At 39.4% G+C, this 25,260-nt stretch overlaps 1 protein-coding gene across 2 annotated transcripts in view; it reads left to right on the forward strand.

Moving 5' to 3' along the window:
- SNAP23 (synaptosome associated protein 23) overlaps positions 1 to 25,260 on the forward strand; it is a 48,427-nt gene that overhangs the window by 14,444 nt on the left and 8,723 nt on the right. The window contains exons 2-6 of one of the 2 annotated variants that reach the window (XM_080808183.1): positions 15,362 to 15,457; positions 16,011 to 16,052; positions 16,466 to 16,514; positions 17,259 to 17,376; positions 21,502 to 21,534. In XM_080808183.1, the coding sequence (XP_080664309.1) occupies positions 15,401 to 15,457; positions 16,011 to 16,052; positions 16,466 to 16,514; positions 17,259 to 17,376; positions 21,502 to 21,534 (299 nt within the window). In that variant the 5' untranslated portion in view covers positions 15,362 to 15,400. The remainder of the gene's footprint in view (positions 1 to 15,361; positions 15,458 to 16,010; positions 16,053 to 16,465; positions 16,515 to 17,258; positions 17,377 to 21,501; positions 21,535 to 25,260) is intronic. The other variant, XM_080808184.1, reaches the window with a different exon arrangement.

Here is a 25,260-nt window from a genome sequence, read left to right on the forward strand (position 1 = left end):
AAAGAGGCTAAGAATTCATAATTATGCTTATGAAATGGGGTCTAAAATTAATTCCTTGTCTTTGTTTTCTCCAGTCTTATAAATCTGTTTTGTTTGTCATAAGCTATCATATATTTTTTTTGAAGATTTTATTTATTTATTTGACAGACAGAGAGAGGACACAAGTAGGCAGAGAGGCAGGCAGAGAGAGAGGGGGAAGCAGGCTCCCTGCTGAGCAGAGAGCCTGATGCAGACCTCGATCCCGGGACCCCGAGACCATGACCCAAGCCGAAAGCAGAGGCCCAACCTACTGAACCACCCAGGCGCCCGCTATCATATATTTTTAAAGATTTTATATATTTATTCATTTATTTGAGAGGAAGTGAGAGCAAGGGAGCTAGAGGGAGCATGAGCGGAGGTGGAGGAAGCAAAAGTGGGGGGCGGGCAGAGAGAGAAAGAGAAGCAGACTCCCCACTGAACTGGAGCCATACCCAGGGCTCAGATTCCAGGATCTGGGATCATGACCTGAGCTGAAGGCAGACATGTAACCAACTGAGCCACCCGGGTGCCTTTAAGCTGTCATATTTTATGATGAAAATAAATGTATGAATTTTAAAAGTAGTATAACTACATTGCAAACTATTTCATAAATTGGGAAAAGAAGAAAAATCACTCTTAATTTTACCACCATAACTATTGGTTATATTTTAATGATTCCCTCCTAGACTTTTTTCTACCTATATTTTTTTTTTTTTTTTTTTTAAATATTTTATTTATTTGACAGACAGAGATCACAAGCAGGCAGAGAAGCAGGAGGAAGCAGGCTCCCTGCTGAGCAGAGAGCCCGATGCGGGATTCGATCCCAGGACCCTGGGATCATGACCCGAGCCGAAGGCAGAGGCTTTAACCCACTGAGCCACCCAGGTTCCCTCTACCTATATTTTTTATAGCAAGTATTTGATTATTTTTAAGTCTTACTTTGTTTACTTCATATACTGACCGTCACCATTTTGTGTGGTTTTGTGTTTGCTAAGCCTTAGCCAGGAAAAAAAACCCCAACATTTTAGGCAGTCTTTAACTTTTTAGACATGCAAAGCTATATATATATTTGTCTAGATAAGTACCAGTCAACCGGAAACTTGGTTTAATTTAAAACTGTTTAGTATCTGTCTTTTTTTTTTTTTTTAAGATTTTATTTATTTATTTGTCAGAGAGAGAGAGAGAGAGAGAGCACAGGCAGACACAGTGGCAGAGGGAGAAGCAGGTTCCCCGTGGAGCAAGGAGCCCGATGCGGGACTCGATCCCAGGACGCCGGGACCATGACCTGAGCCAAAGGCAGCCACTTAACCAACTGAGCCACCCAGGAGTCCCTAGTATCTGTCTTGACGTGTGCAGACTCATGGCTGGCATGAAAATAGTTCAGGTGTATAGCTCATACAGTATTATCAACTTTAATATTAAAATTTAGCCTTACAGATAGAAGAATTAATATTTAGTAGCATTTACGTTAATGTCACTTACACTTAACATTGTTGTTTTGCTTTTCTTTTGCCTATTTTTTTCTGCTTCCCTAATAATAAAGTAATGGCTGACACGAATATTAGCCATGTATCAGGCACTAATAATAAGCGCTTTGTATAGATCATCTTTTTTTAATCCTCACAAAAAGGGCCTATTATCTCTATTTTACAAACGTAGAAACTAAATCTTAGTGGGTTTAGCTAACTTGCCTGAGGTCATACAGCTGATACATTTTGGGGTCAGAATTTGAATGCTGGAGTTCCTCCTACTCACCACTATGCTAGCCTGCTATGAACAGAAATTTGCACTTGCTGTCAATACATTGATTACCGTGAAAGTCTAACCAAAACATACCAAGGAGAATCACAAATTTTTTTTTTTTTTTTTTTTAATTTTTTATTTATTTTCAGCGTAACAGTATTCATTGTTTTTTCACCACACCCAGTGCTCCATGCAATCTGTGCCCTCCCTAATACCCACCACCTGGTTCCCCCACCCTCCCACCCCGCCCCTTCAAAACCCTCAGGTTGTTTTTCAGAGTCCATAGTCTCTCATGGTTCACCTCCCCTTCCAATTTCCCTCAACTCCCTTCTCCTCTCCATCTACCCTTGTCCTCTATATTATTTGATATGCTCCACCAATAAGTGAAACCATATGATACTTGACTTTCTCTGTTTGACTTATTTCACTCAGCATAATCTCTTCCAGTCCTGTCCATGTTGCTACAAAAGTTGGGTATTCGTCCTTTCTGATGGAGGCATAATACTCCATAGTGTATATGGACCACATCTTCCTTATCCATTCATCCGTTGAAGGGCATCTTGGTTCTTTCCACAGTTTGGCGACCGTGGCCATTGCTGCTATAAACATTGGGGTACAGATGGCCCTTCTTTTCACTACATCTGTATCTTTGGGGTAAATACCCAGCAGTGCAATTGCAGGGTCATAGGGAAGCTCTATTTTTAATTTCCTGAGGAATCTCCACACTGTTCTCCAAAGTGGCTGCACCAGTTTGCATTCCCACCAACAGTGTAAGAGGGTTCCCCTTTCTCCACATCCTCTCCAACACACGTTGTTTCCTGTCTTGCTAATTTTGGCCATTCTAACTGGTGTAAGGTGGTATCTCAATGTGGTTTTGATTTGAATCTCCCTGATGGCTAGTGATGATGAACATTTTTTCATGTGTCTGGTAGCCATTTGTATGTCTTCATTGGAGAAGTGTCTGTTCATATCTTCTGCCCATTTTTTAATATGATTATCTGTTTTGTGTGTGTTGAGTTTGAGGAGTTCTTTATAGATCCTGGATATCAACCTTTTATCTGTACTTTCATTTGCAAATATCTTCTCCCATTCCGTGGGTTGCCTCTTTGTTTTGATGACTGTTTCTTTTGCTGTGCAGAAGCTTTTTATCTTGATGAAGTCCCAGAAGTTCATCTTTGCCTTTATTTCCTTCACCTTTGGAGACATATCTTGAAAGAAGTTGCTATGGCTGATATCAAAGAGGTTACTCCCTATGTTCTCCTCGAGGATTCTGATGGATTCCTGTCTCACGTTGAGGTCTTTTATCCATTTCGAGTTTATCTTTGTGTACGGTGTAAGAGAATGGTCAAGTTTCATTCTTCTACATATAGCTGTCCAGTTTTCCCAGCACCATTTATTGAAGAGACTGTCTTTTTTCCACTGGATATTTTTTCCTGTTTTGTCAAAGATTATTTGACCATAGAGTTGAGGGTCCATATCTGGGCTCTCTACTCTGTTCCACTGGTCCATGTGTCTGTTTTTATGCCAGTACCATGCTGTCTTGGTGATCACAGCTTTGTAGTAAAGCTTGAAATCAGGTAACGTGATGCCACCAGTTTTATTTTTGTTTTTCAACATTTCCTTAGCAATTCGGGGTCTCTTCTGATTCCATACAAATTTTAGTATTATTTGCTCCAGCTCTTTGAAAAATACTGGTGGAATTTTGATTGGAATGGCATTAAAAGTATAGATTGCTCTGGGCAGTATAGACATTTTAACGATGTTTATTCTTCCCATCCAAGAGCATGGAATGGTCTTCCATCTTTTTGTGTCTTCTTCAATTTCTTTTAGGAGTGTTCTGTAGTTCCTCGAGTACAGATCTTTAACCTCTTTGGTTAGGTTTATTCCGAGGTATCTTATGGTTTTTGGTGCTATAGTAAATGGAATCGATTCTCTAATTTGCCTTTCTGAATTTTCATTGTTAGTGTATAAGAAAGCCACTGATTTCTGGACATTGACTTTGTATCCTGCTACATTACTGAATTGCTGTATGAGTTCTAGTAGTTTGGAGGTGGAGTCTTTTGGGTTTTCCATATAAAGAATCATGTCATCTGCGAAGAGAGAGAGTTTGACTTCTTCCTTGCCAATTTGGATACCTTTTATTTCTCTTTGTTGTCTGATTGCTGTTGCTAGGACTTCTAATACTATGTTGAACAAGAGTGGTGAGAGTGGGCATCCTTGTCGTGTTCCTGATCTCAATGGGAAGGCTGCAAGCTTTTTCCCATTGAGGATGATATTTGCTGTGGGTTTTTCATAGATAGATTTGATGAAGTTCAGGAATGTTCCCTCTATCCCTATACTTTGAAGCGTTTTAATCAGGAACGGATGCTGGATTTTGTCAAAAGCTTTTTCTGCATCAATGGAGAGGATCATGTGGTTCTTCTCTCTTCTCTTATTGATTTGTTCTATCACATTGATTGATTTGCGAATGTTGAACCATCCTTGTAACCCAGGGATGAATCCTACCTGGTCATGGTGGATAATCTTTTTAATGTGCTGTTGGATCCTGTTTGCTAGGATCTTGTTGAGAATCTTAGCATCCATATTCATCAGTGATATCGGTCTGAAATTCTCCTTTTTGGTAGGGTCTTTGCCTGGTTTGGGGATCAGGGTGATGGTGGCTTCATAAAAAGAGTCTGGAAGTTTTCCTTCTGCTTCAATTTTTTGAAACAGCTTCAGGAGAATAGGTATTATTTCTTCTTTGAAAGTTTGATAGAATTCCCCAGGGAATCCGTCAGGTCCTGGGCTCTTGTTTTTTGGGAGGTTTTTGATCACTGCTTCAATCTCGTTACTAGATATCGGTCTATTCAGGTTGTCAATTTCTTCCTGGTTCAATTTTGGGAGTTTATAGTTTTCCAGGAATGCATCCATTTCATCTAGGTTGCTTAGCTTATTGGCATATAACTGTTGATAATAGCTTCTGATGATTGTTTCTACTTCCTTGGTGTTAGTTGTGATCTCTCCCTTTTCATTCATAATTTTATTAATTTGGGCTTTCTCTCTTTTCTTTTGGATTAGTGTGGCCAATGGTTTATCGATCTTATTGATTCTTTCAAAAAACCAGCTTCTAGTTTCGTTGATACGTTCTACTGTATCTCTGGTTTCTACCTCGTTGATCTCTGCTCTAATCTTGATTATTTCCCTTCTTACGTGTGGAGTTGGTTTGATTTGTTGTTGATTCTCCAGTTCTTTAAGGTGTAGAGACAGCTGGTGTATTCTGGATTTTTCAATTTTTTTGAGGGAGGCTTGGATGGCTATGAATTTCCCCCTTAGGACCGCCTTTGCTGTATCCCATAGGTTTTGGAGTGAAGTGTCTTCGTTCTCATTGGTTTCCATAAATTGTTTAAGTTCTTCTTTGATCTCCTGGTTGATCCAAGCATTCTTAAGCAAGGTGGTCTTTAGCTTCCAGGTATTTGAGTTCCTTCTGAACTTTTCCTTGTGATTGAGCTCCAGTTTCAAAGCATTGTGATCTGAGAATATGCAGGGAATCATCTCAGTCTTTTGGTATCGGTTGAGCCCTGATTTGTGACCCAGTATGTGGTCTATTCTGGAGAAGGTTCCATGTGCACTTGAGAAGAATGAGTATTCTGTTGTTTTAGGGTGGAATGTTCTGTATATATCTATGAGGTCCATCTGGTCCAATGTGTCATTCAATGCTCTTATTTCTTTATTGATTTTCTGCTTCGATGATCTGTCTATTTCTGAGAGAGGCGTGTTAAGATCTCCTACTATTAATGTATTCATATCAATATGACTCTTTATCTTGATTAATAGTTTTCTTATGTAATTGGCTGCTCCCATATTGGGGGCATAGATATTTACAATTGTTAGATCATCTTGGTGGATAGTCCCTTTAAGAATGATGTAGTGTCCTTCTGTATCCCTGACTACCGTCTTTAGTTTAAAATCTAATTTATCTGATATGAGAATCGCTACCCCGGCCTTCTTTTGAGGCCCATTGGCGTGAAAGATGCTTCTCCATCCCTTCACTTTCAGTCTAGGTGTATCTTTAGGTTCAAAATGGGTCTCTTGTAGACAACATATGGATGGGTCCTGTCGTTTTATCCAATCTGCAACCCTGTGTCGTTTTATGGGTGCATTTAGGCCATTCACATTGAGAGTGATTATTGAGAGATACGTTTTTATTGACATTGTGTTATCTTTGAAGTCTTTCTTTCTGTCGATTGTCTCTATATTTCTGTTCAATGCTATTCTTAGGATTTTTCCTCTTTTATAGAACCCCCTTTAATATTTCCTGCAGTGTCGGCTTGGTGGTTGCATAGACTTTCAAGCCTTGCCGGTCTTGGAAACTCTTTATCTCTCCATCCATTTTGAATGTCAGTCTTGCTGGATAAAGTATTCTTGGCTGCATGTTCTTCTCATTTAGTGCCCTGAATATATCTTGCCAGCCCTTTCTGGCTTGCCAGGTCTCTGTGGACAGGTCTGACGTTATTCTGATGGGCTTTCCTCTGTATGTAAGGAGGTTCTTTGTCCTAGCGGCTTTCAAGAGATTGTATCTACAATTATGATTCCTCAATTTTACTATGAGGTGCCTGGATGTTTTTTTTGAATTTATAATCTTGGGGGGGGACCTTTCTACTTCTAGTACATGAACACTTGTTCCATTCGCAAGGTTGGGAAAATTTTCATGAAAAATTTGTTCCACTATATCTTCTAGACTTCTTTCTTTCTCCTCCCCTTCAGGGATTCCAATAATTCTGACGTTGGAACGTTTCATGGCATCATTTATTTCCCTGATTCTGTTTTCGTGGCTTCTAAGCTGTTTGTTCCAGGCTTCCTCCTGATCCTTTCTCTCTATTTGTTTGTCCTCCAGATCACTAATTCTATCTTCTGTCTCAGTTACCCTAGCTTTTAGAGAATTTAGATTAGATTGGAACTCATTGAGAGCGTTGTGAACCTCATCCCTGGTGGCCTTCAGCTCTGCCCTAACATTATGAACCTCCTCTCTGGTCGCTTTCAATTCTGCCCTAATCAATTCTGTTTGGTCATCCATAGCTTTCTCCAACCTAGCTATTGCCTGGATAATTGTTAGCCTGAATTCTCTTTCTGACATATTGTCTATGTTGATAGCCGTTAGCTCTGTTGCAGAAGGCCCATCCTCTGTATTTTTCTTCTGTTGGGGATTCCTCCTCCTAGTCATTTTGGTGAGAGATGACTGGACAGATGTAGCTGGGTGTATTGACCGTGGTGCAGTCAAGGTGCACCCTGGAACGCTTCTGAGCACTCAGGATTCCCCACCCAAATGAGAGAAAAAAGAAAAGAAAAAGAAAAAAGAGGGAGAGAGAGAGACAGGAAAAAAAGGGAAGATAAAAGTGAAGGTTCAGCCCAAATGGGCCCCAGGGTAAGGTTTATGACGTATAGAAACAAAAACAGACAAACAAAAAGACTGATAAAAGTATATGACGAGAGAAAATATATATATATATAAGCAAAAAAAAGGAGGAGCCTCGTCAAGAAGAACCCCAAGTATAAGATTTATATACTATCCAGACGAACATAAATACACAGAGACACTGGCTGAAGAAAAAGATGGGAGCATGGTTATAGATTCTCGGTGTGGGCGAGGAAGGTTATTTTGATTCTTCCTGGATGTATCTTGATATCTTTGTTAAAGGACTCAACTTTCCTAAGAAAAAGGGGGATTAAAAATTGGTTCACCTATAGGGGTAGCATTGCTTGGAGAAAGGGGGTTACCTTGAAGTTTAACTCTATATGACTATTAGAAAATAAAAATAAAAAAGGAATAAACTGGACTAAACTAAATTAAAAAATTTTTTAAAAATTAAGAAAATAGAAAAGCAAAAGAAAAACACATGTGTATGTATCAAAAAAATTCAGGTTAGAAGTTTATCATGGAATTTGATGTACTGGACATCTCACTGTGATGGTAAATAGGTTAAAAAATTATCTATATAAAAAAAGAAAAAAAAATGAACCAGAATAGTGGGAAAGAATTAAAAATGAAAGTTGTATCTATGAAGTAGTGGTGGTTGTTCTCTTGTAGTCTTTTTTTTTTTTTTTTTCCTGATTTGTTTTCTGGGGGAGGGGGCTGCCACGTGGGTTTTCAGTCAATGATGTTCCCTGAGTTAAGTCCTCCCGACCCCCTCAAGGGGGTGGGCTCTGAGAAAAACGTTTTTTTCAGGTTTTTGTTCTCTGGAGGTTTTTATGTTTGTTCACTTCTTTTCTCTCGCCTTGACAGCTTTTGATGGTTTTGGGAGGTTTAGAGGAAAGAAAACTGCACCCCAACCTCCCTCTCAGAGAGAAGCCTCAGTCTGCTCCCCTGCAGGTGCTGCAGCCGCTGGGCCGCTGGCAGAGCAGGTTCTGAGTCGCGGTCCCTGGGGACGCAGGATCTCCTGCTTGTACGCAAAACCAAGGCAGCTGTGGCTGTCTGGGCAGCTCCAGACCGCCAGAGAGGTTCCAAGCAGCAATCGCACACTGAGATTTTCCCGCTGGCTGGGGCTGAGAGCTCAGGGCTTGCGCGCACCTCTCCCAGGGGATTTTTTGGGGCGCGGCGCCTCCAGCTCTATCGGCTCTATCGCCGCGTGGGTCTATCACCGCGTGGGTCCCAGAACACCAGGCTGGGCGTTCGTGCACCTCTCTCAGGGGAGGTTGAGGCACGCACGCATCTCCAGTAAGGTGCGCGTTCTGCCGTCTGGTGTGGCTCCCAGTCCCTCACGGGAGCCGGACTGCACCCGTTCTCGGGCGCACTGGCGGCTCCGGGACAAAGACCAGGTTTCTCCGCCGCACTCTCCGGCTCAGCGCCAGGGGATGCTGCCCTGGGTCTGGGGACTTAAGCCCCTATCCCTATCCGCCCCGATTCCCACAATTTCCCCGCGCGAGTCTTTGCTCTTTTGAGTGCTTTCAACAAGACTCCAAGTTAATGCTGGTCCCCAGATGCCGGGCACTCTCGTATTGGGGTATTATTTTCCAGTCGGTCGCCTCTGGTGGCTCCCTCCCCCTTTTGTTTATCTTCCGATATCAGTCCGACGTTCCCACTCCACTTTACCTGCCCACTGGCGTCTTCTGGCCCCCGTAGAGATCCAGACGTGTATAATTCTGATCTCAGGCTGATTTCATGGGTGATCGGAGTTCTTTGGTAGGTAATCAGCTCACTTTAGGGTGCAGGTTGAAAAGGCGCCTCCTCCTACTTCCCCGCCATCTTGTCTCCCCCCCAGAATCACAAATTTTTATCCTACAGTAAACTACATGGTGTAAGTTGTAGAGCGACTTACATTAGGATTAATTTTAAGAGAAGGAGTAAGTCATGAACTAACTTAGAAGAATATTTTTTTTTAAAGATTTTATTTATTTATTTGACAGGAATCACAAGTAGGCAGAGAGGCAGGCAGAGAGAGAGGAAGGGAAGCAGACTCCCTGCTGAACAGAGAGCCCGATGTGGGGCTCGATCCCAGGACCCTGGGATCATGACCTGGGATCATAACCCACTTTAACCCACTAGGCGCCCCTAGAAGAATATTTTAATGCAAAATCTTTGCTTTCCAGTATAAAATGTTTTATAAAATCATTCCTATATTGGTCTAGGCAGGATACTGGAATTGAGGGTGATTTAAGGTGCTGTTTCTTTTTTTTTTTTTTTTTAAGATTTTATTTATTTATTTGACAGATGGAGATCACAAAGAGGCAGAGAGGCAGGCAGAGAGAGAGGAGGAAGCAGGCTCCCCGCTGAGCAGAGAGCCTGATGCGGGGCTCGATCCCAGACCCCTGGGATCATGACCTGAGCCGAAGGCAGAGGCTTTAACCCACTGAGCCACACAGGCGCCCCAGTGCTGTTTCTTTTTTTACTTCCTAACATATCCCCATTTTTATCAGTGAAGACATGGATCTCCTGTTGACTTAGTTCTAAGACTTTTTTCTTTGTATTCCTTCTTCCCAGTAGTATTAGTTTCATTTTCTAAATTTAAATAATTTCAGGTTCTACAAGATACTTTTTTTTTTTTTTTTGCTTAGTTGCCAAGGAAAGCAATTTCTTTGTTGATTTAAGTAATCACTACACCTAGTGTGGAACTTGAACTTACAACCCTGAGATCTAGAGTCCATTGCTCTACTAACTAAGCCAGCCAGGTGCCCCAGTTCTTCCTTTAATTTAACTAACTGTGACTCTTTTGAAGAGTTCTTATGGTTTTATTATAGAAGGCATCTTAGGGGTGCCTGCGTGGCTCAGTCACTTAAGTGTCTGACTCTTGGTTTCAGCTCTTGGTTCAGCTCTGGTCATGATCTCAGGGTTGTGAGATTGAGTCCCACATTGGGATCCACACTCAGCAGAGAGTCTACTTGAGATTCTCTCTCCCTCCCCGTCTACCCCTACCCCCCAAAATAAATAAATAAATCTTAAAAAAAAAAAAACAAAAAAAAACAAAAAAAGAAGGCATCTTAAATTTTGAAATGAACTATCAGGTAGGGTAGTTAGTCTGTTTTCTGATATTCAGCAGATCTCATGCTGTTTGTTAAGGGAAGATGCACCCAACAGTTATCGGCCCAGCACACTTACTTTTTTTTTTTTAAGATTTTATTTATTTATTTGACAGAGATCACTGGCAGGCAGAGAGGCAGGCAAAGGGGGGGGGGGCAGGCTCCCTGCTGAGCCACCCAAGCACCCCATGCACCCAACAGTTGAGACTAGTTCCTAAACCATGAGCTATCTTTGGTTTCAGAATACCCAAACTTGAGTAATGAATCTGCCCTTTACTGACTCAGTCACCTTGGGCAAATTACTTACTTGAGCCTTAGTTTCCCCATCTGTAAACTGGTATGATAAAGATAATGATGTGGGTGCCTGGGTGGCTCAGTGGGTTAAAGCCTCTGCCTTCGGCTCAGGTCATGGTCCCAGAGTTCTGGGATCGAGCCCCGCATCAGGCTCTCTGCTCAGCGGGGAGCCTGCTTCCCCCTCTCCCTCTGCCTGCCTCTCTGCTTACTTGTGATCTCTGTCAGATAAATAAATAAAATCTTTAAAAAAAATAAAAAGATAAAGATAATGATGTATATAAGTACTTAGTAAGGTATATGACACATAGTAGGTACTCAGTGAATATTTCTTCTTCCCCACTACCCCCAAAGTTTATAAAAAGAAATTAAGGTAAACTGGGAGTCTTCTAGAAAGCCCAAATGAACCATAGTGAGGAAGATATGTTGTAAAAGCATTGGGGAAAATCTTGCAGTTTCCTCTCAAAGGGAGCATATACTCTTCTCACAATTAACATAGTATATTAGGTTCTGGGAGCATTGAAAAACTCACACAGATATTTAATTCTTAGGTTATATCTCAGAACAGTAAGTTTAATGGGATATTTGTGTCAAACGACATTTTGTTTTCCTTCCCCTCTCCCACCTCTAATTGTCTTTATTACGATATCCTGGATAGCCTTTTCCTGACTTCATAAGAAATACTTCTGAAGATAATAATAAATACGAGTAAAGCTATACAGCTAATTCTAGGTTGCACCCTGCCTGACACTTCTGAGCAATTTAGTAAAGGCTAAGAAGAGCCTGGGGAGTATTGTTGCTTTGTCCTTCCCCCTTACAATTCTGCTTTGTCTCTCTTACTCCCATTTACTGTAACCATGTGTTCAACACCCTCAAGAATCCAGAGTAGAGGTCTTAGACAGCTGTGTCCCAATGTCAGCCTGTCAGACATGTGAGAACTTTACACAAGTCTGTTTCTTGTCTTGTGTGCCATCTGCTGAGGAGAGAAAAAAGGAAGTACTAGGCAGCACTTTGAGTTTACCAGTGGGTGTGTCCCTCAAAATGAGCCCATAGCCATGCCAGGATTGATTCTTAATATCTACCTCCCAGCTGTATGTATGTATGTATGTATGTATGTATGTATCTTTCTTTTTCTTTCTTGCTCTCTTTCTCTCTCTTTCTTCCTTTCTCTCTCTTTATCATTAGAAGGTAGGACTCTTGGTATCTGCTCATTTGACAGAGGTCAGTTTTATATTCAAGCCTCTCTTTGAACCTATGAGGAGTTTTTGCTCATTTTCACTAGAATGGGAAGATATACTGACCTGTACTTGTCAGGAATCAGGTCCAGGAGTAGAATTATAAAATTATACAATTTGAGAGATCTGAGCATCCTTATACCCAAAATGTCTTCCTATCCATAGGATACCATATTGGAAAACCTGACTAAGGGTGGCACTTCCAGGCATTGCTTGATTAGCCTGTATTACTTTTCTCACCACTTTCTGCTCTGTTGGGCGTTGAAGAGGTATAGACAACTGGAGCATGCTAGGAAGGGCAGGCTTTGATTAGTGTGTTGTTAGGGCTCTGAAAGTAATGGAGAAGCATAAAATTACATGGGGTATTACAGAAAGAAAATGTTTACAGAAATCTGTACTATGTAACTATGAAAGATTAACAAGAGAAACTGTAGCATGAACAGATCTATGATAAATCGTATGCCTCAAATTATTAGCAAAGTAATCAAGCATGTGGTTCTATTAATGCTTCTGTCTAATGAATGACCAATTCTTAATTCAAGAAGGACTTTCATATCTTGATTTTAAATCTTAGTATATGAACCTTCTGCCAGAATTAGAGCTCTACACTGGCAAGCAAGATATGAAATTAAATTTGCAATTTTTGTAATGCTTTTTATTATTAATAATGTTAATAATAATTTTCTTCATGAGCATTAATAACTTTAGTCAATGTTCAAAATCTTAATTAAACCTAAAACAGTTAGCTGTGACAGTAGGGTTAATAAACAGACCTCCAAATGCAATGCCGTTTTGCTTTTTTTTTTAAAGATTTTATTTATTTATTTATTTGTCAGAGAGAGAGAGAGACAGAGAGAGAGCTCGCACAAGCAGGCAGAGGCGGAGAGAGAAGCAGGCTCCCTGCCGAGCCAGGAGCCTGATGTGGGACTCGATCCCAGGACCCAGGGATCATGACATTAGCCGAAGGCAGCGGCTTAACTGACTGAGCCACCCAGGCATCCCTGCAATTCCTTTTTGTACTGAGAATCTAATGTTGCTTTTTGTATTATCAGTGATGATTCTACTAAAAGTGATGGTTAACTATGGGTGCGACTAAAAATATTTGTGGGTGACCAGCAGGCCATTCCAGATTATACATATGTAATGGCAATTTTTGGTTTGTGTTTCTAGTGGATATTTGCAGGCTTTCTGCTACTGGTACATATAGCTTTGTTTCCAGGATCCACTTAAGTATTTTGAGAGTACACCTTATTTTTCTACATATTTGTTCATTTAGCATATATTTGCTGCAGTGCCAACTGTCAGATCCTATTAGGTGTTAGAGATAAAAAGATAGAACAAAATATCTGCATTCCAAGGATTTAGTCTAGTATATTCCTGGTTAACTAGGTTCCTGCTGGTCAGTGAATTTACTACATGGCAGGGTTTCTCAACCTCAGCACTTTGACATTTGGGGCCAGATAATTGTTTATTGTGAAGGGCTGTCCCAAGGAGAATTATAGTATATTTAGCAGCATCTCTGGCCCCTACCTACTAGATGCCAGTAACACTACCAATCCCCCTCAAACTCATGACAGTCATTGCCAGATGTTCCCTGAAGGCAAGTTTAGAATGTAAACCAGACTTTATCTGTGTCATTGACAAAGAACTTTGGTAAAATTAGTTTTAAAAATGTAATACAAGAAAAAAAGTAATACAGAGCTAGCAAATGTAATGAAAGAAAGCAACCTAGAGTGTTACACAGTACTTAACTACTCCCTATGTCTTTTTCAAAGAGGAGTACACAAAGGTAGTACTGAATAACATCTTCTAAATGTGTTGTGTTTTAGTTTGTGTCTGAATCTTCTCTGAGTTAGGAGTTACTATGTATAAGAGATAATTACTTAGTTTCTTAGGGACTTCACTAAAACAGCAAACAGTATTATAATTGGAAAGAGAAAATCCTCTATGAAATATTTCATGTTTTTTGGGGCGCCTGGGTGGCTCAGTGGGTTAAGGCCTCTGCCTTCGGCTCGGGTCGTGATCCCAGCGTTCTGGGATCGAGCCCCGTGTCGGGCTCTCTGCTCAGCGGGGAGCCTGCTTCCTCCTCTCTCTCTGCCTGCCTCTCTGACTATTTGTGATCTCTATCTGTCAGACAAATAAATAAAATCTTTAAAAAAAAATCCATGTTTTTTCTGAGTTCATTGTCAACATTACTCTTTTCTTGTTTAGAATGAAAATACTTCATTTTCTCCAGCTGGCACTTGTCTGGAATGTTTCCTGTGTTCTTCAGGCACACCACTTTGACTTTTGTTACTTTATTAATGGAATACTACCTAACTTAGACGTCTTCACCTTACTGCTTTTGTGTGTTCAAATAATGTATAAATATATATAGGCAAATTATTTTTATTAAAAAATAATTTAGAGGGGCGCCTGGGTGGCTCAGTGGGTTAAAGCCTCTGCCTTCGGCTCAGGTCATGATCCCAGGGTCCTGGGATCGAGCCCCGCATCGGGCTCTCTGCTCAGCAGGGAGCCTGCTTCCTCCCCTCTCTCTCTCTGCCTGCCTCTCTGCCTACTTGTGATCTATGTCTGTCAAATAAAGAAATAAAATCTTTTAAAAAAAAATAATTTAGAAGGTTATGGGACTTCAGGAGGCAATGTGGACTGTGACAAAAGAATAGAAATGTATCATAAAAAAAGATAATGTATGAATAGCATTGTACAACCAAGAATTCACTTTATTAATCTCTTAAAGGAGTGCCTGGGTGGCTCAGTGGGTTAAGCCTCCGCCTTTGGCTCAGGTTATGATCTCAGGGTCCTGGGATGGAGCCCTTCATAGGGCTCTCTGCTCAGCGGGGAACCTGCTTCCCCCTCTTTCCTTGCCACTCTGCCTACTTGTGATCTCTCCCTCTCTGTCAAATAAATAAATAAAATCTTTAAACGGTTTTTTTTTTAAATTTAACAATCTCTTAAAGTTTGTCTTCTAGTTCGTGCTCCTCAAAGTAGAGAGACCATTTCTCTTTGAAACAGCACTTCACAAAAAAAAAAAAAAAGAGAGAGAGAGAGAGAGAGAAAGAAAAGAAACGAAACAAAACAAAATGAAACAGCACTTCACTAGAGGTCCTGAAACCTGAGTTGAGTTTCAGGTTTACCTCTGGTACTAACTAGCATTTTAACCATCCATTTATCCTTTGTTGTGCTCGCTTCGGCAGCACATATACATTTATCCTTTGTTGGCCTTAATTTCTTCACCTGTGATAGCTAGCTAGTTAGCTAGCTAAAGATATAGATAGGCTTTTTTAAAAAGATTTTTATTTATTTATTTATTTATTTGACAGAAAGAGAGAGAGATCACAAGTAGGAAGAGAGGCAGGCAGAGAGAGGGGGGGAAGCAGGCTCCCCGTGGAGCAGAGAGCCCGATGTGGGGCTCGACCCCAGGACCCTGGGACCATGACCCGAGCTGAAGGCAGAGGCTTTAACCCACTGAGCCACCCAGGCGCCCTAGATAGGCTTTTTTATTCTGTTTCCCAGATAAGTATCCTGAATTCCATAAATCCACACTCTTTGTTTAAACAAACCCTTTTGTATCTTTATTCTTACAGAATATCCACGTTTCACTTTCTGTGAAGTTTTAATTCATCATGGATAATCTGTCATCAGAAGAAATTCAACTGAGAGCCCACCAGGTTACTGATGAGGTAAATGTTATACTTGGAATAAGTAATTCACTTTTCTCAGTGGAAGGATGAGAGGACCTTCTTAGAAGTCCATTTTGACCTCCTCCCTGTCCTCTTTATGTCCAAGAATCCATTTTCTTCAGAGTGCCATTACTGGCCCCTTAGTTTTTCAGCTTACCAAAAACTAAACAAGTGAAAGCAGCTTGCATGATTTTCTTTTTTTGTTATTGTTTAACAGTTACTTACAACAAATATACTCTAGATTTGAGGAATTGGAAACATCTGTGTAATATACCTAGATTTCTGCTTACATTAAACTTTTATAAATGCTGCTAACTTAACCCTCCAAATTTTTTCTTAAGGAGCGACTGGTAGTAAGAAAATAACTAAAATTACAGTGATCAATTTTCTTTTTTATTTGTTTGTTTTTGTTTTAAAGGGGGGAGATATGGCTGGACTGGCAGTATTTAAAAATGGAGCAGCATCATGACTATGTGATCAGATTTTTATTTTTATTTATTTATTATTTTTGGCTACATATTTTAGAATACTAAAAGCCTGTGTTTTTCCCTAGTCTCTGGAAAGTACAAGGAGAATCCTGGGTTTAGCCCTTGAGGTAAGACAATGTTTAATCATTAAGCAGAAAAACTGTATAAGAGGGATCTTGATAGCACAAGCTGGAATTTGTGTTAGGAGTCAGAAGTATATGGTCTCAGTAAGCTTTTATTATTTGAAACCAGCAATTGCTGAACTTGTCAAACAATGAACTGATGGGCCGTTTTTGTTTTTCCCATTGGCACTGTAGACTATGACAGGGAAGATCAAGTCACCATGAATTTTGACTTAATTATATTGGGGGGTTAATATGTTAAAATTTGTTGCCGTGGGATATTAGCTTTCTCTGTAGCTCTGATCCTCTGAGAACTTGGGTTTCTAAATGATTCTCTCTTGCTATTAGGCCTTACAGGTTTTGTTTCTGTTGCTTTTGTGTTGTGTTGTATTGCTCTCAGCTTTTTTCTCTTCTTTTAGTCTCAAGATGCAGGAATCAAGACTATCACTATGCTGGATGAACAAGGGGGTGAGTTGCAGTCATGGCAGAAACTCTTCATTTGACTTATGATGCCAGAAAGCCCTTCCAAATCAGCCATGTCTAAAATTAAGCCTTGGGAATGCCTTCCCTATGTAAGATAAGAGTGATTCATTTACTTCCTTTTTCTGATTTGAATTATATCCTGTTTATTGCCTGTTTGAGGTGGGAGCAACAATGCCCATTTATACACCAAGTATTTGTCAGGTAGCAGGACTAACTGTGTGTATTTGTCATTTGTACATTAGATACTGTGATATTCTAGCATCATTTTCAGAAGTCAAGTTAAGTCCTTAAACAGGTTTAGATTCAGGTAAGCTTGGAAACATTCCGTTTGAGTTGGCCCTGAGCATTCTGGCCTAGATTTGATTAGACTTATGATAGCCTTCAGGTTTTGAACTTACTGAGAGAGAGAAATGCTGGGGATCCAGTCTGGACAGAGTACACCTAAATAAGTTGCAAGGGTGATCTTGAAATAAAAGCCTTCACATGCTCCTATTATACAAATTTCTTTAGAGCATGTCTTCCCACAATTAGAGGCCAGGTGCCTCGGGATCAGTTTGTGAAAGATTGTTCTCATGTTGGACAGTGTGTAGTACCTTCTGGCACTGATAAAGTCACTGGGATGGATTACTGGTGGATTCAAAGTTGAAGTTTGCTGTTCCATATTAATAGTGTCTTCTCATTGTAACTGTGAATATAACACAACATGTCACTTCCACAACTTATTCTTAGAACAACTAAACCGCATAGAGGAAGGCATGGACCAAATAAATAAAGACATGAGAGAGGCTGAGAAAACTTTAACGGAACTCAACAAGTGCTGTGGCCTTTGCGTCTGCCCGTGTAATAGGTGAGTTGAGAAATCAAGACCCTTTTAAAATGAAAGTGAGAACACCCCACCCTCCCGTCCTCCAGGAAGGTCAGAAGTTTGCCTGGGCCTAAATAAGGAACTTTGTTAGATAAATTTAAGCCATTTTTCCTTCAGGCAGAACAAGCTTTTCATGTAAATGGGCACATTCACTGAAAACCGTGGCTTGAATTTAGTCAGTCCTTAAATCAAGTCCCAATTTCGTTTTTTAATAGTACACGAAATATAATATAGGAAATAAACATCTGGCTAATACAGAGGAGGATGGAATTAGCGTCTTTTCCTTTCAAACACGGAATATTAACAAAATACATACTCTGTGGTAGGCACATGAGGAATGGCCAAGGGAGTAAAGGACTTGGATCGTATCTTCAAAAGACCTACCATGTGATGGGATATATGAAGGAGAATAGCAAAAAAGTAGAAAATATATACATCTAGTGCTAAATCATGTGTCAACTGAGGACACAGAACTGATAAAATTTGATTTGGAAAAATATTATAGGAGAGTGAGGCCTTGCATTGGACTCAGTGATTAGAAGGATTTGGATGAACGTGGAAGAACTATGGAAGGCATTTCCTAATGTAAACAGAAGTTATAGAGGAGCTTGACTTAACTGAGCTGCATGATTCATATAGATGAGAAATGAAAATTAAGACATACGTAGGTGGGCTAAGGGGTAGATGGATTGGAGTGGCGTATATAACTGCCCTAGTTAGGAACCTTTTGTAATCTGGGCCTGTGAGGTGAGGCCTTATTAGTGAGATTAGAGAAAAAAGTATAAGTCAAGGGAATTTATTTTAAAGCAACTGATTGTATGTCAAACACAAGAAAGGAAAATCAAAGAAGCCTCTGAAAATTTGAAGTTTCTAGTAAAGTAGGAGATGAAAAGTCTTCAAATTTTTTGTGTATAAGTGTATAAGATTATGATTGACAGAAAGAAATTCATTCTTTTTGGTGACTCCATTATGAATATTGAAATTCCCTACTTACTCTTTAGTAAACCAAACTCCATATAGTTGACAAATATTTTATGCATTTCTACCAGGAGGAGGTTTGGGCTGAGGCAGTTAACCATTATCTTCCCTCCTGTCTGTTATTAACAAAACAACAACTTTGAACTTTCCCCTTAGTTGAGATGACAACGTCTGGAAATTGAATGACCATCCTTACTGCTGAGAGCATTCATTTGAGAAGAGCTTCATAAACATTAGTACTTGATCTAGTTGTCTCAGCTGGTATGGTAAACCACAAGTGGAATACAAAGGTTTACCTACTCTCAGCATTTTTACTTCTCAAGGAGTTGGGAAAGGAGGAACTTTTGTTATATTGTCATACTTTTAGATAGGTGTTTTCATGTGACAGCATTCTCTGCCATCTCTGCAAGAGAAAATAGAATTAAGTTGCTTATTGGTCAACTTTAGTGTTTGTTTTGAGCATAACAAATTAAAATTTGACAGTATTCTTCCTAGCGTTGTCCATTGGCCTTCTATTCTAAGACAAATTTGCAGGCCTGTTTAGACCTTGGTTGACTCTCTGAAAGTGCTTATTTATTTATTTATTTATTTATTTTTAAAGATTTTTATTTATTTATTTGACAGACAGAGATCACAAGTAGGCAGAGAGGCAGGCAGAGGGAGAGGAGGAAGCAGGCTCCCTGCCGAGCAGAGAGCCCGATGCGGGACTCGATCCCAGGACCCTGGGATCATGACCTGAGCCGAAAGCAGAGGCTTTAACCCACTGAGCCACCCAGGTTCCCTGAAAGTGCATATTTAAATAATGACTTTAAATTTAAATATGACCTGTCCATCAGGGTGTAGCAGATTACCTTAAGCAAACAAGTTAGAAATGCACAAGTTTTTTTCTTTTTTTAATCTAAACTCTTAACTATATTTTGAAACTTGTGCTTTTCTCATGTGTTCTGTGTACCCTTTCAAAAGTGCAGAGGAGAAAAATCAAATGAATTTCCCTGAGATTACATATTAGGAGAAGAGAAAGGCAGAAGTCATCCTCCTGAGAACACAGAGCAAAATCACCTCTGAATCAGGGGTTGATAAACAGGAAAAGCAGTGAATCCTAAGATGGTCTTAGAAAGTGGGAAATAGAACTACAGAAGTATTAACTATTAGTTAGTATTACTATTTCACTTTGAATATCCTAGCCAAGCATAGGCAGGATTTTCTGGGATACTGGTGAGAGAGAAGGTGGAATATGGTCCTGAGGCAGTTTGCAGGCTCTCACCTCAGCAGAACCCTTTCTCAGTAGGTCCAGATAATGCACTTCTTAGCAGATGGAATGAAGGGGCTCCTATAAGAGAACAGTTGTACCCTGAAGAGAAGAGAGTGATATTCCAGCTTAAAGATGTCAGATTTTAATTGCCTTCCTTGCGTCTGTCTCTTCTTTATAACATTGACTTTTTGGCCTCTATGATATCCTCGTCCTTAGCTCTGTCTACTATTATTCCTGCCAGTGTCTTGATCTTTCTAATTTTATCTGCTAATCCGGGCTTTAGTTAGGCTTATTGTATAAATAGCCATAACATGAGCTTCTTAAAGGTAGATCGTATAAGACTAGTATTAATTCTGGTAGTAATAAAATCCCAGGTCCACAATCTCTTATCTGCCACTTAGAAATCTGAAAATCTCTGAAAACCAAGGATTTAGGTTTAGGTTTTTTTTCCCCATAATGTGCCACAACTCATTAATTAGGCCATAAAACAACATGAGTTGAAGCTATTTATAATCTTTATCCCACTTAGTGTAAATGCTAATTTGTTTCACTACAGAAATACTCATGTTTTTATTGGTTATGTGGTACTGCTCAAATGTCTCACATCCAAGGGTTTGGATGAGATTTGTGGGCCTATATGTTAATTTAGGCTTTTATTATTTTGAGCGCTTTCAGTTTAATCCTAATGGTAACCTTAATATGAAATAGACTCTTCTTATCACCATTTTACATATGCAGAAACGGAGGCACAAAGAGGTTACACCAGAAATGGAAGAGTTGAGATCCAAAACCAGGCAGAGTCTCAGCTTTTAACTATATAGCTACATTGCTTGACTTTGGCAGGAAAAGAATGAACCTTTTTGTTGTTGCTGTTAGATGTATTGCTATATAGAAAATGTCTTGAGTAGATTTGTTCTTTGAGATGTGTTTTTGTTTGGTAGTTTTCATTGAAGCCAGCTCAGCAAGTGAAACAGACATAGAAATAGCTTTATTTAACAGAACCCTGTATTAGAAGAGAATTTTAACTTTAGCTAATTCTTTTTAAAGGACTACCAGAATTTAAACAGACTACCAGGATTAAACTTTAAAATTGTGAATTGGTGTCATCATCTTTGATGGTAACTTTGATAAGTTGTCATTCTAATTGTTAAACCAATTAACAAGAATTTAAAAGGAAGCACACTTTAAATGGGAAGTCTCAGGATAGTAAACTTGCTGGTGTCCCAGTTTAACTATTCTTAGACAAGGTATTCTTCTGCCTGAAGATGCCTCTCTTCAGTGTGTACTTACAATGTCAAACACATAGTTTGAAGACAAATTGGTATTTCTGGACCACTTATTAGAGAAATTCACAATTGGTACTACAGATTTTCTATTCAAGTCTTATTGAGATGTAAAAATTCAGCTCTGATTGTTAAAATAAATGTTGAATTATATTTTAGTCAACATTTAAATTTTCTCCCTCCATCCTCCTCACTGCAGATACAAAGATGAATAAGGTATAGCTCTGGCACTGTTTCATTTGTCATTACTCTTTATTTTTGGGAGGCCTGACATGGTACTTGATATATAGTAGGTGTTCAATAAATACTTGTTGATTGAATGTCCTTAAGAAACTTGTTGGCTGATGGGAGAGTTAGACATGTAAAAAGATTTTTTTTAAGTTAAATGCACATGAATATATAACAGAAATAATTAGGAGAGATCTGTAATCACCAAGAAAGAATGAAGAAGTCTTAGAACCTCTCCATTAGTTTTCAGCTTCTCTTCATAATGATTTTCATAATTTTAGGAAAGAATATCATCACCCAGACATTCTTAAGAAAAAAGAAGTGTGCTCTGGTTTAAATTATTTTCCTGTTTTTCTTTTTATCTAGATTCTCAGATGTTCGTTGTTTCTATGAAACCAGGCAGGAATTTAAATGCATTATGTTTTTAGAATTCTAAACTTGCTTCTGTTCTGTTTGACTGGCATTCACTCTTTTCTGCATTTCATTCTCTCACTTGATTAATCTCTTCCTTTCTAATCTGCTTACTAAAAATGAAGATTTAACATCAGGAGCCGAGCTCAGTAACTGATCAAAGGGAACTTTAAGATGCAGTAAGATGCAGTCTTGTGGCGCAGTTTGGGCTGTTAATCTGCTTTCTAAAGGTGATGCTTCAAATGGTTTTTCTGTGCATGTGCATGGATTTTGTGAATGGTGGAGACTGTCTTTAAAATTGTGCTGTGGTGTTTAATGTAAAGTGAATTTGTTCTGGGTGATGTATGCCAAAATATGGACTTGACAAAATGTTCTTAATTTCTAATGCCCCCCTTTGATTGATGGTTCTGATAACTAAGTTTTTGCTAAATAACATTTAAGGTTATAAAAATAAAAACATCCCTGAAGTTTCTAATGAAGTTTTAATTAAGGTGATGTTTGTAGTGAATTGCTTAATCCTAATTCTGATCAAAGGTAAGGGAATTCAGGCAAAATCCACCAATCTCCATAGGACTTTGATTTCAGAATCCTATCTTCTTTTACTTCCCTGTGCCTTTCCGGTTCCAGAATCAAGATTTTTCCTATTTAAGAGTAGCTTCTAAATGATTTGGATTCTCCATAACTTAGGCCACTTACCAAATTGGAATTAATTGCCAATCTAGTCATCTTGAATACCATTTGGAACATGGTGGGATATAAACTTAAAATGTTACTTTATCTGGTATTTTCTTTCTTTTAAATAAGGATTTTCTCTCTTAATCTGCTCTGTAATTCCTATAATGTCCCTTGTTAGCTTGCTCTGGTTTCATGCTGAATTAATACAGAGCTAACTAATCTTATTTTTTTTAAATGAAAGTTAAACCTAGTCTACCTACTGTTAAGTATAATGTTCGACTCCTTAATTTTGGATCTTATTAGGAACTGTGAAGACCATGGTTAAATGTTAGAAAATTGAGCATTTGATCTTTACCCTTTGTTTCTTGCCCTCCTTTTTTTCCCCCTTCCTGTAGCCTGATCACCCAACACACACACACACACACACACACACACACACACACACACACACTCACACACACACACACGTGCTCATTACATTTGGCATTTATTTAGTCCCTTTTCTTCCTGATATGAAAGAATTATAGCTAATATTGGGCTTTCTTTTTGCTCTTTCTATTCAGTTAATTTAATGTTGATAACCAAAACTAAATAAATTGTTAATATTACTGTGATCATATCTTTTTTAACTTTTTAAAATTTATTTATTCATTTTTAAGATTTTATTTATTTATTTGACAGACAGATCACAAGTAGGCAGAGAAGCAGGCAGAGAGAGAGGAGGAAGCAGGCTCCCTGCTGAGCAGAGAGCCGGATGGGGGCTCAATCCCAGGACCCTGGGATCATGACCTGAGCTGAAGGCAGAGGCTTTAACCCACTGAGCCACCCAGGTGCCCCTATTTATTTATTTTTTAAGTAAGCTGGGCATGGAGCTCAACACAGAGCTTGCACTCAAGACCCAGAGATACAGACGTGAGCTGAGATCAAGAGTCAGATACTTAACCAGCTGAGCCACCCAGGTGCCCTGTGATCATATCTTGATCCTTGTTTTCTGCTTTTACAACAGCTTCTTGAATTGATTAAGGGCTATTTCAAATTCCTATTTCAAATTTGCCATCTTGTTTTTTTGTTTCTTTGTTTTTTTAAAGATTTTATTTGTTTGAGAGAAAGAGTGCACAAGCAAGGGGAGGGACAGAGGGCTCAGCAGGGAGTCCGATGTGGGGCTCCATCCCAGGACCCTGGACCCTGGGATCATGACCTGAGCTGAAGGCAGACACTTAACTGACCGAACCATCCAGACACCCTCAAACTTGCCATTTTTGAATGAGATATTTATATGGGAAAAAATGGTAATGATTATTAGAGTCCTCAGAACTGACAGGGTAAATCTAACTTTCCAGATAGCATTCTTAATAGCAATTCTATCACAAATTTGCTTAAACATTTTATCATAAAGTCTAATTTTCTTCTCAGAAGGGCTGTAAATTTTATTAAGCAAAATAATTCAGTAGCAGATCAGAATCATTTCTTAACTATAGGCCAAAACAACTTGGGCCTAGTTGTCTTTTTTTGTAGCCATATTCCAACTATATTCAACTCCTTTAGATCTCAAAGCTAGGGAGTGTTTATAGGCCAGAATAGTAAACATGCTATTTAGTAATCTGTGCACTTAAAGGCATGAACTATTAAGTAAGGATCAGGTTGAGATCCAAACCAAATAATAGAAATATTTGACTAATGCTTTTCAAAGCAATTTATATCCATTATCAACAGAATCTTTTCATGGTCCTGGGAAGTATTCATATTGGTACAGCATTGTTGTTTTATTGTAGTTTTACATACAAGGATGTATATGGATCCTTCGATTGAGCCAAAGGCAGATGCTTAACCGACTGAGCTACCCAGGCATCCCCAAAGGGTCTTAAATGCTTTAAAGGTAATATTTCCCAAACCTGACTGAGCCAAATAATGGAAGTTTTTTTTTTTTTTTTTAAGATTGTATTTATTTATTTGACAGACAAAGATCACAAGTAGGCAGAGAGAGGAGGAAGCAGGCTCCCTGCTGAGCAGAGAGCCCGAAGCGGGGCTCAATCCAAGGACCCCGAGATCATGACCTGAGCTGAAGGCAGAGGCTTTAACCCACTGAGCCACCCGGGCGCCCCAAATAATGGAAGTTTGCTTAAGGTTCTACAGCAGTAGAATGACAGGTCTAGGATTGGAATTCATGTCAATATATTACAAATCTTGTGGCCTTTTAAAAAAAGAAAAAAATCTTGGTGTGTACTTTTGCTTTGTCCAGATGAATTTCTCAGTGTCTCAATATATAGAAATACTAAGGTAGACTGCTGGAGTAACTAAAATACTCTTTCTGCAAGAGATTGGAAGTCCCTTAAACAGTGTTTCTTTTCCCTGGCTGGGAAGCTAAATGAGCTTTTGAATTTAAATAAAACAATAATAACAATAAAAGATTCCTGGGCTTTCCCCATATGTACTAGAACAAAACTTTCAGCATGTAACTTACACACCTGTGTGTTCAAAGGCCTCCATATTGCCTTGTGCTCAGTCAGGTTTGGGAAATACTACCTTTCAAGCGTTCAAGGTCCTTTGGGGATGCCTGGGTGGCTCAGTCAGTTAAGCATCTGCCTTCAGCTCACGTCTTGATCTCAGGGTCCTGGGATGGAGTTCCACATTGGGCTCCTTGCTCAGTGGAGAGCCTTCTTCTCTTTCTGCCTGCCGCTCCCCCTGCTTGTGCTCTCTCGCTCTCCCTTTCTCTCTCTCCCTTTCTCTCTCTTTGTTTTAAGATTTTATTTATTTATTTGACAGAGAGATCACAGGTAGTCAGAGAGGCAGACAGAGAGAGAGGGGACAGCAGGCTCCCTGCTGAGCAGAGAGCCCGATGAGGGGCTCTATCCCAGGACCCTGAGATCATGACCTGAGCCAAAGGCAGATGCTTAACCCACTGAGCCACCCAGGCGCCTCTCCCTCTCTCTCTGACAAATAAGTAGAATATTAAAATAATAATAATAATAATAGTGCATTTAAGACCCTTTGAAGGAAGACAAACAAGATTGAAACCATGAGCATCATTGTTATTATTAG

The sequence above is a fragment of the Martes martes genome (genome assembly GCF_963455335.1).
Source record: "Martes martes genome assembly, chromosome: 7".
NCBI lineage: Eukaryota > Metazoa > Chordata > Mammalia > Carnivora > Mustelidae > Martes > Martes martes.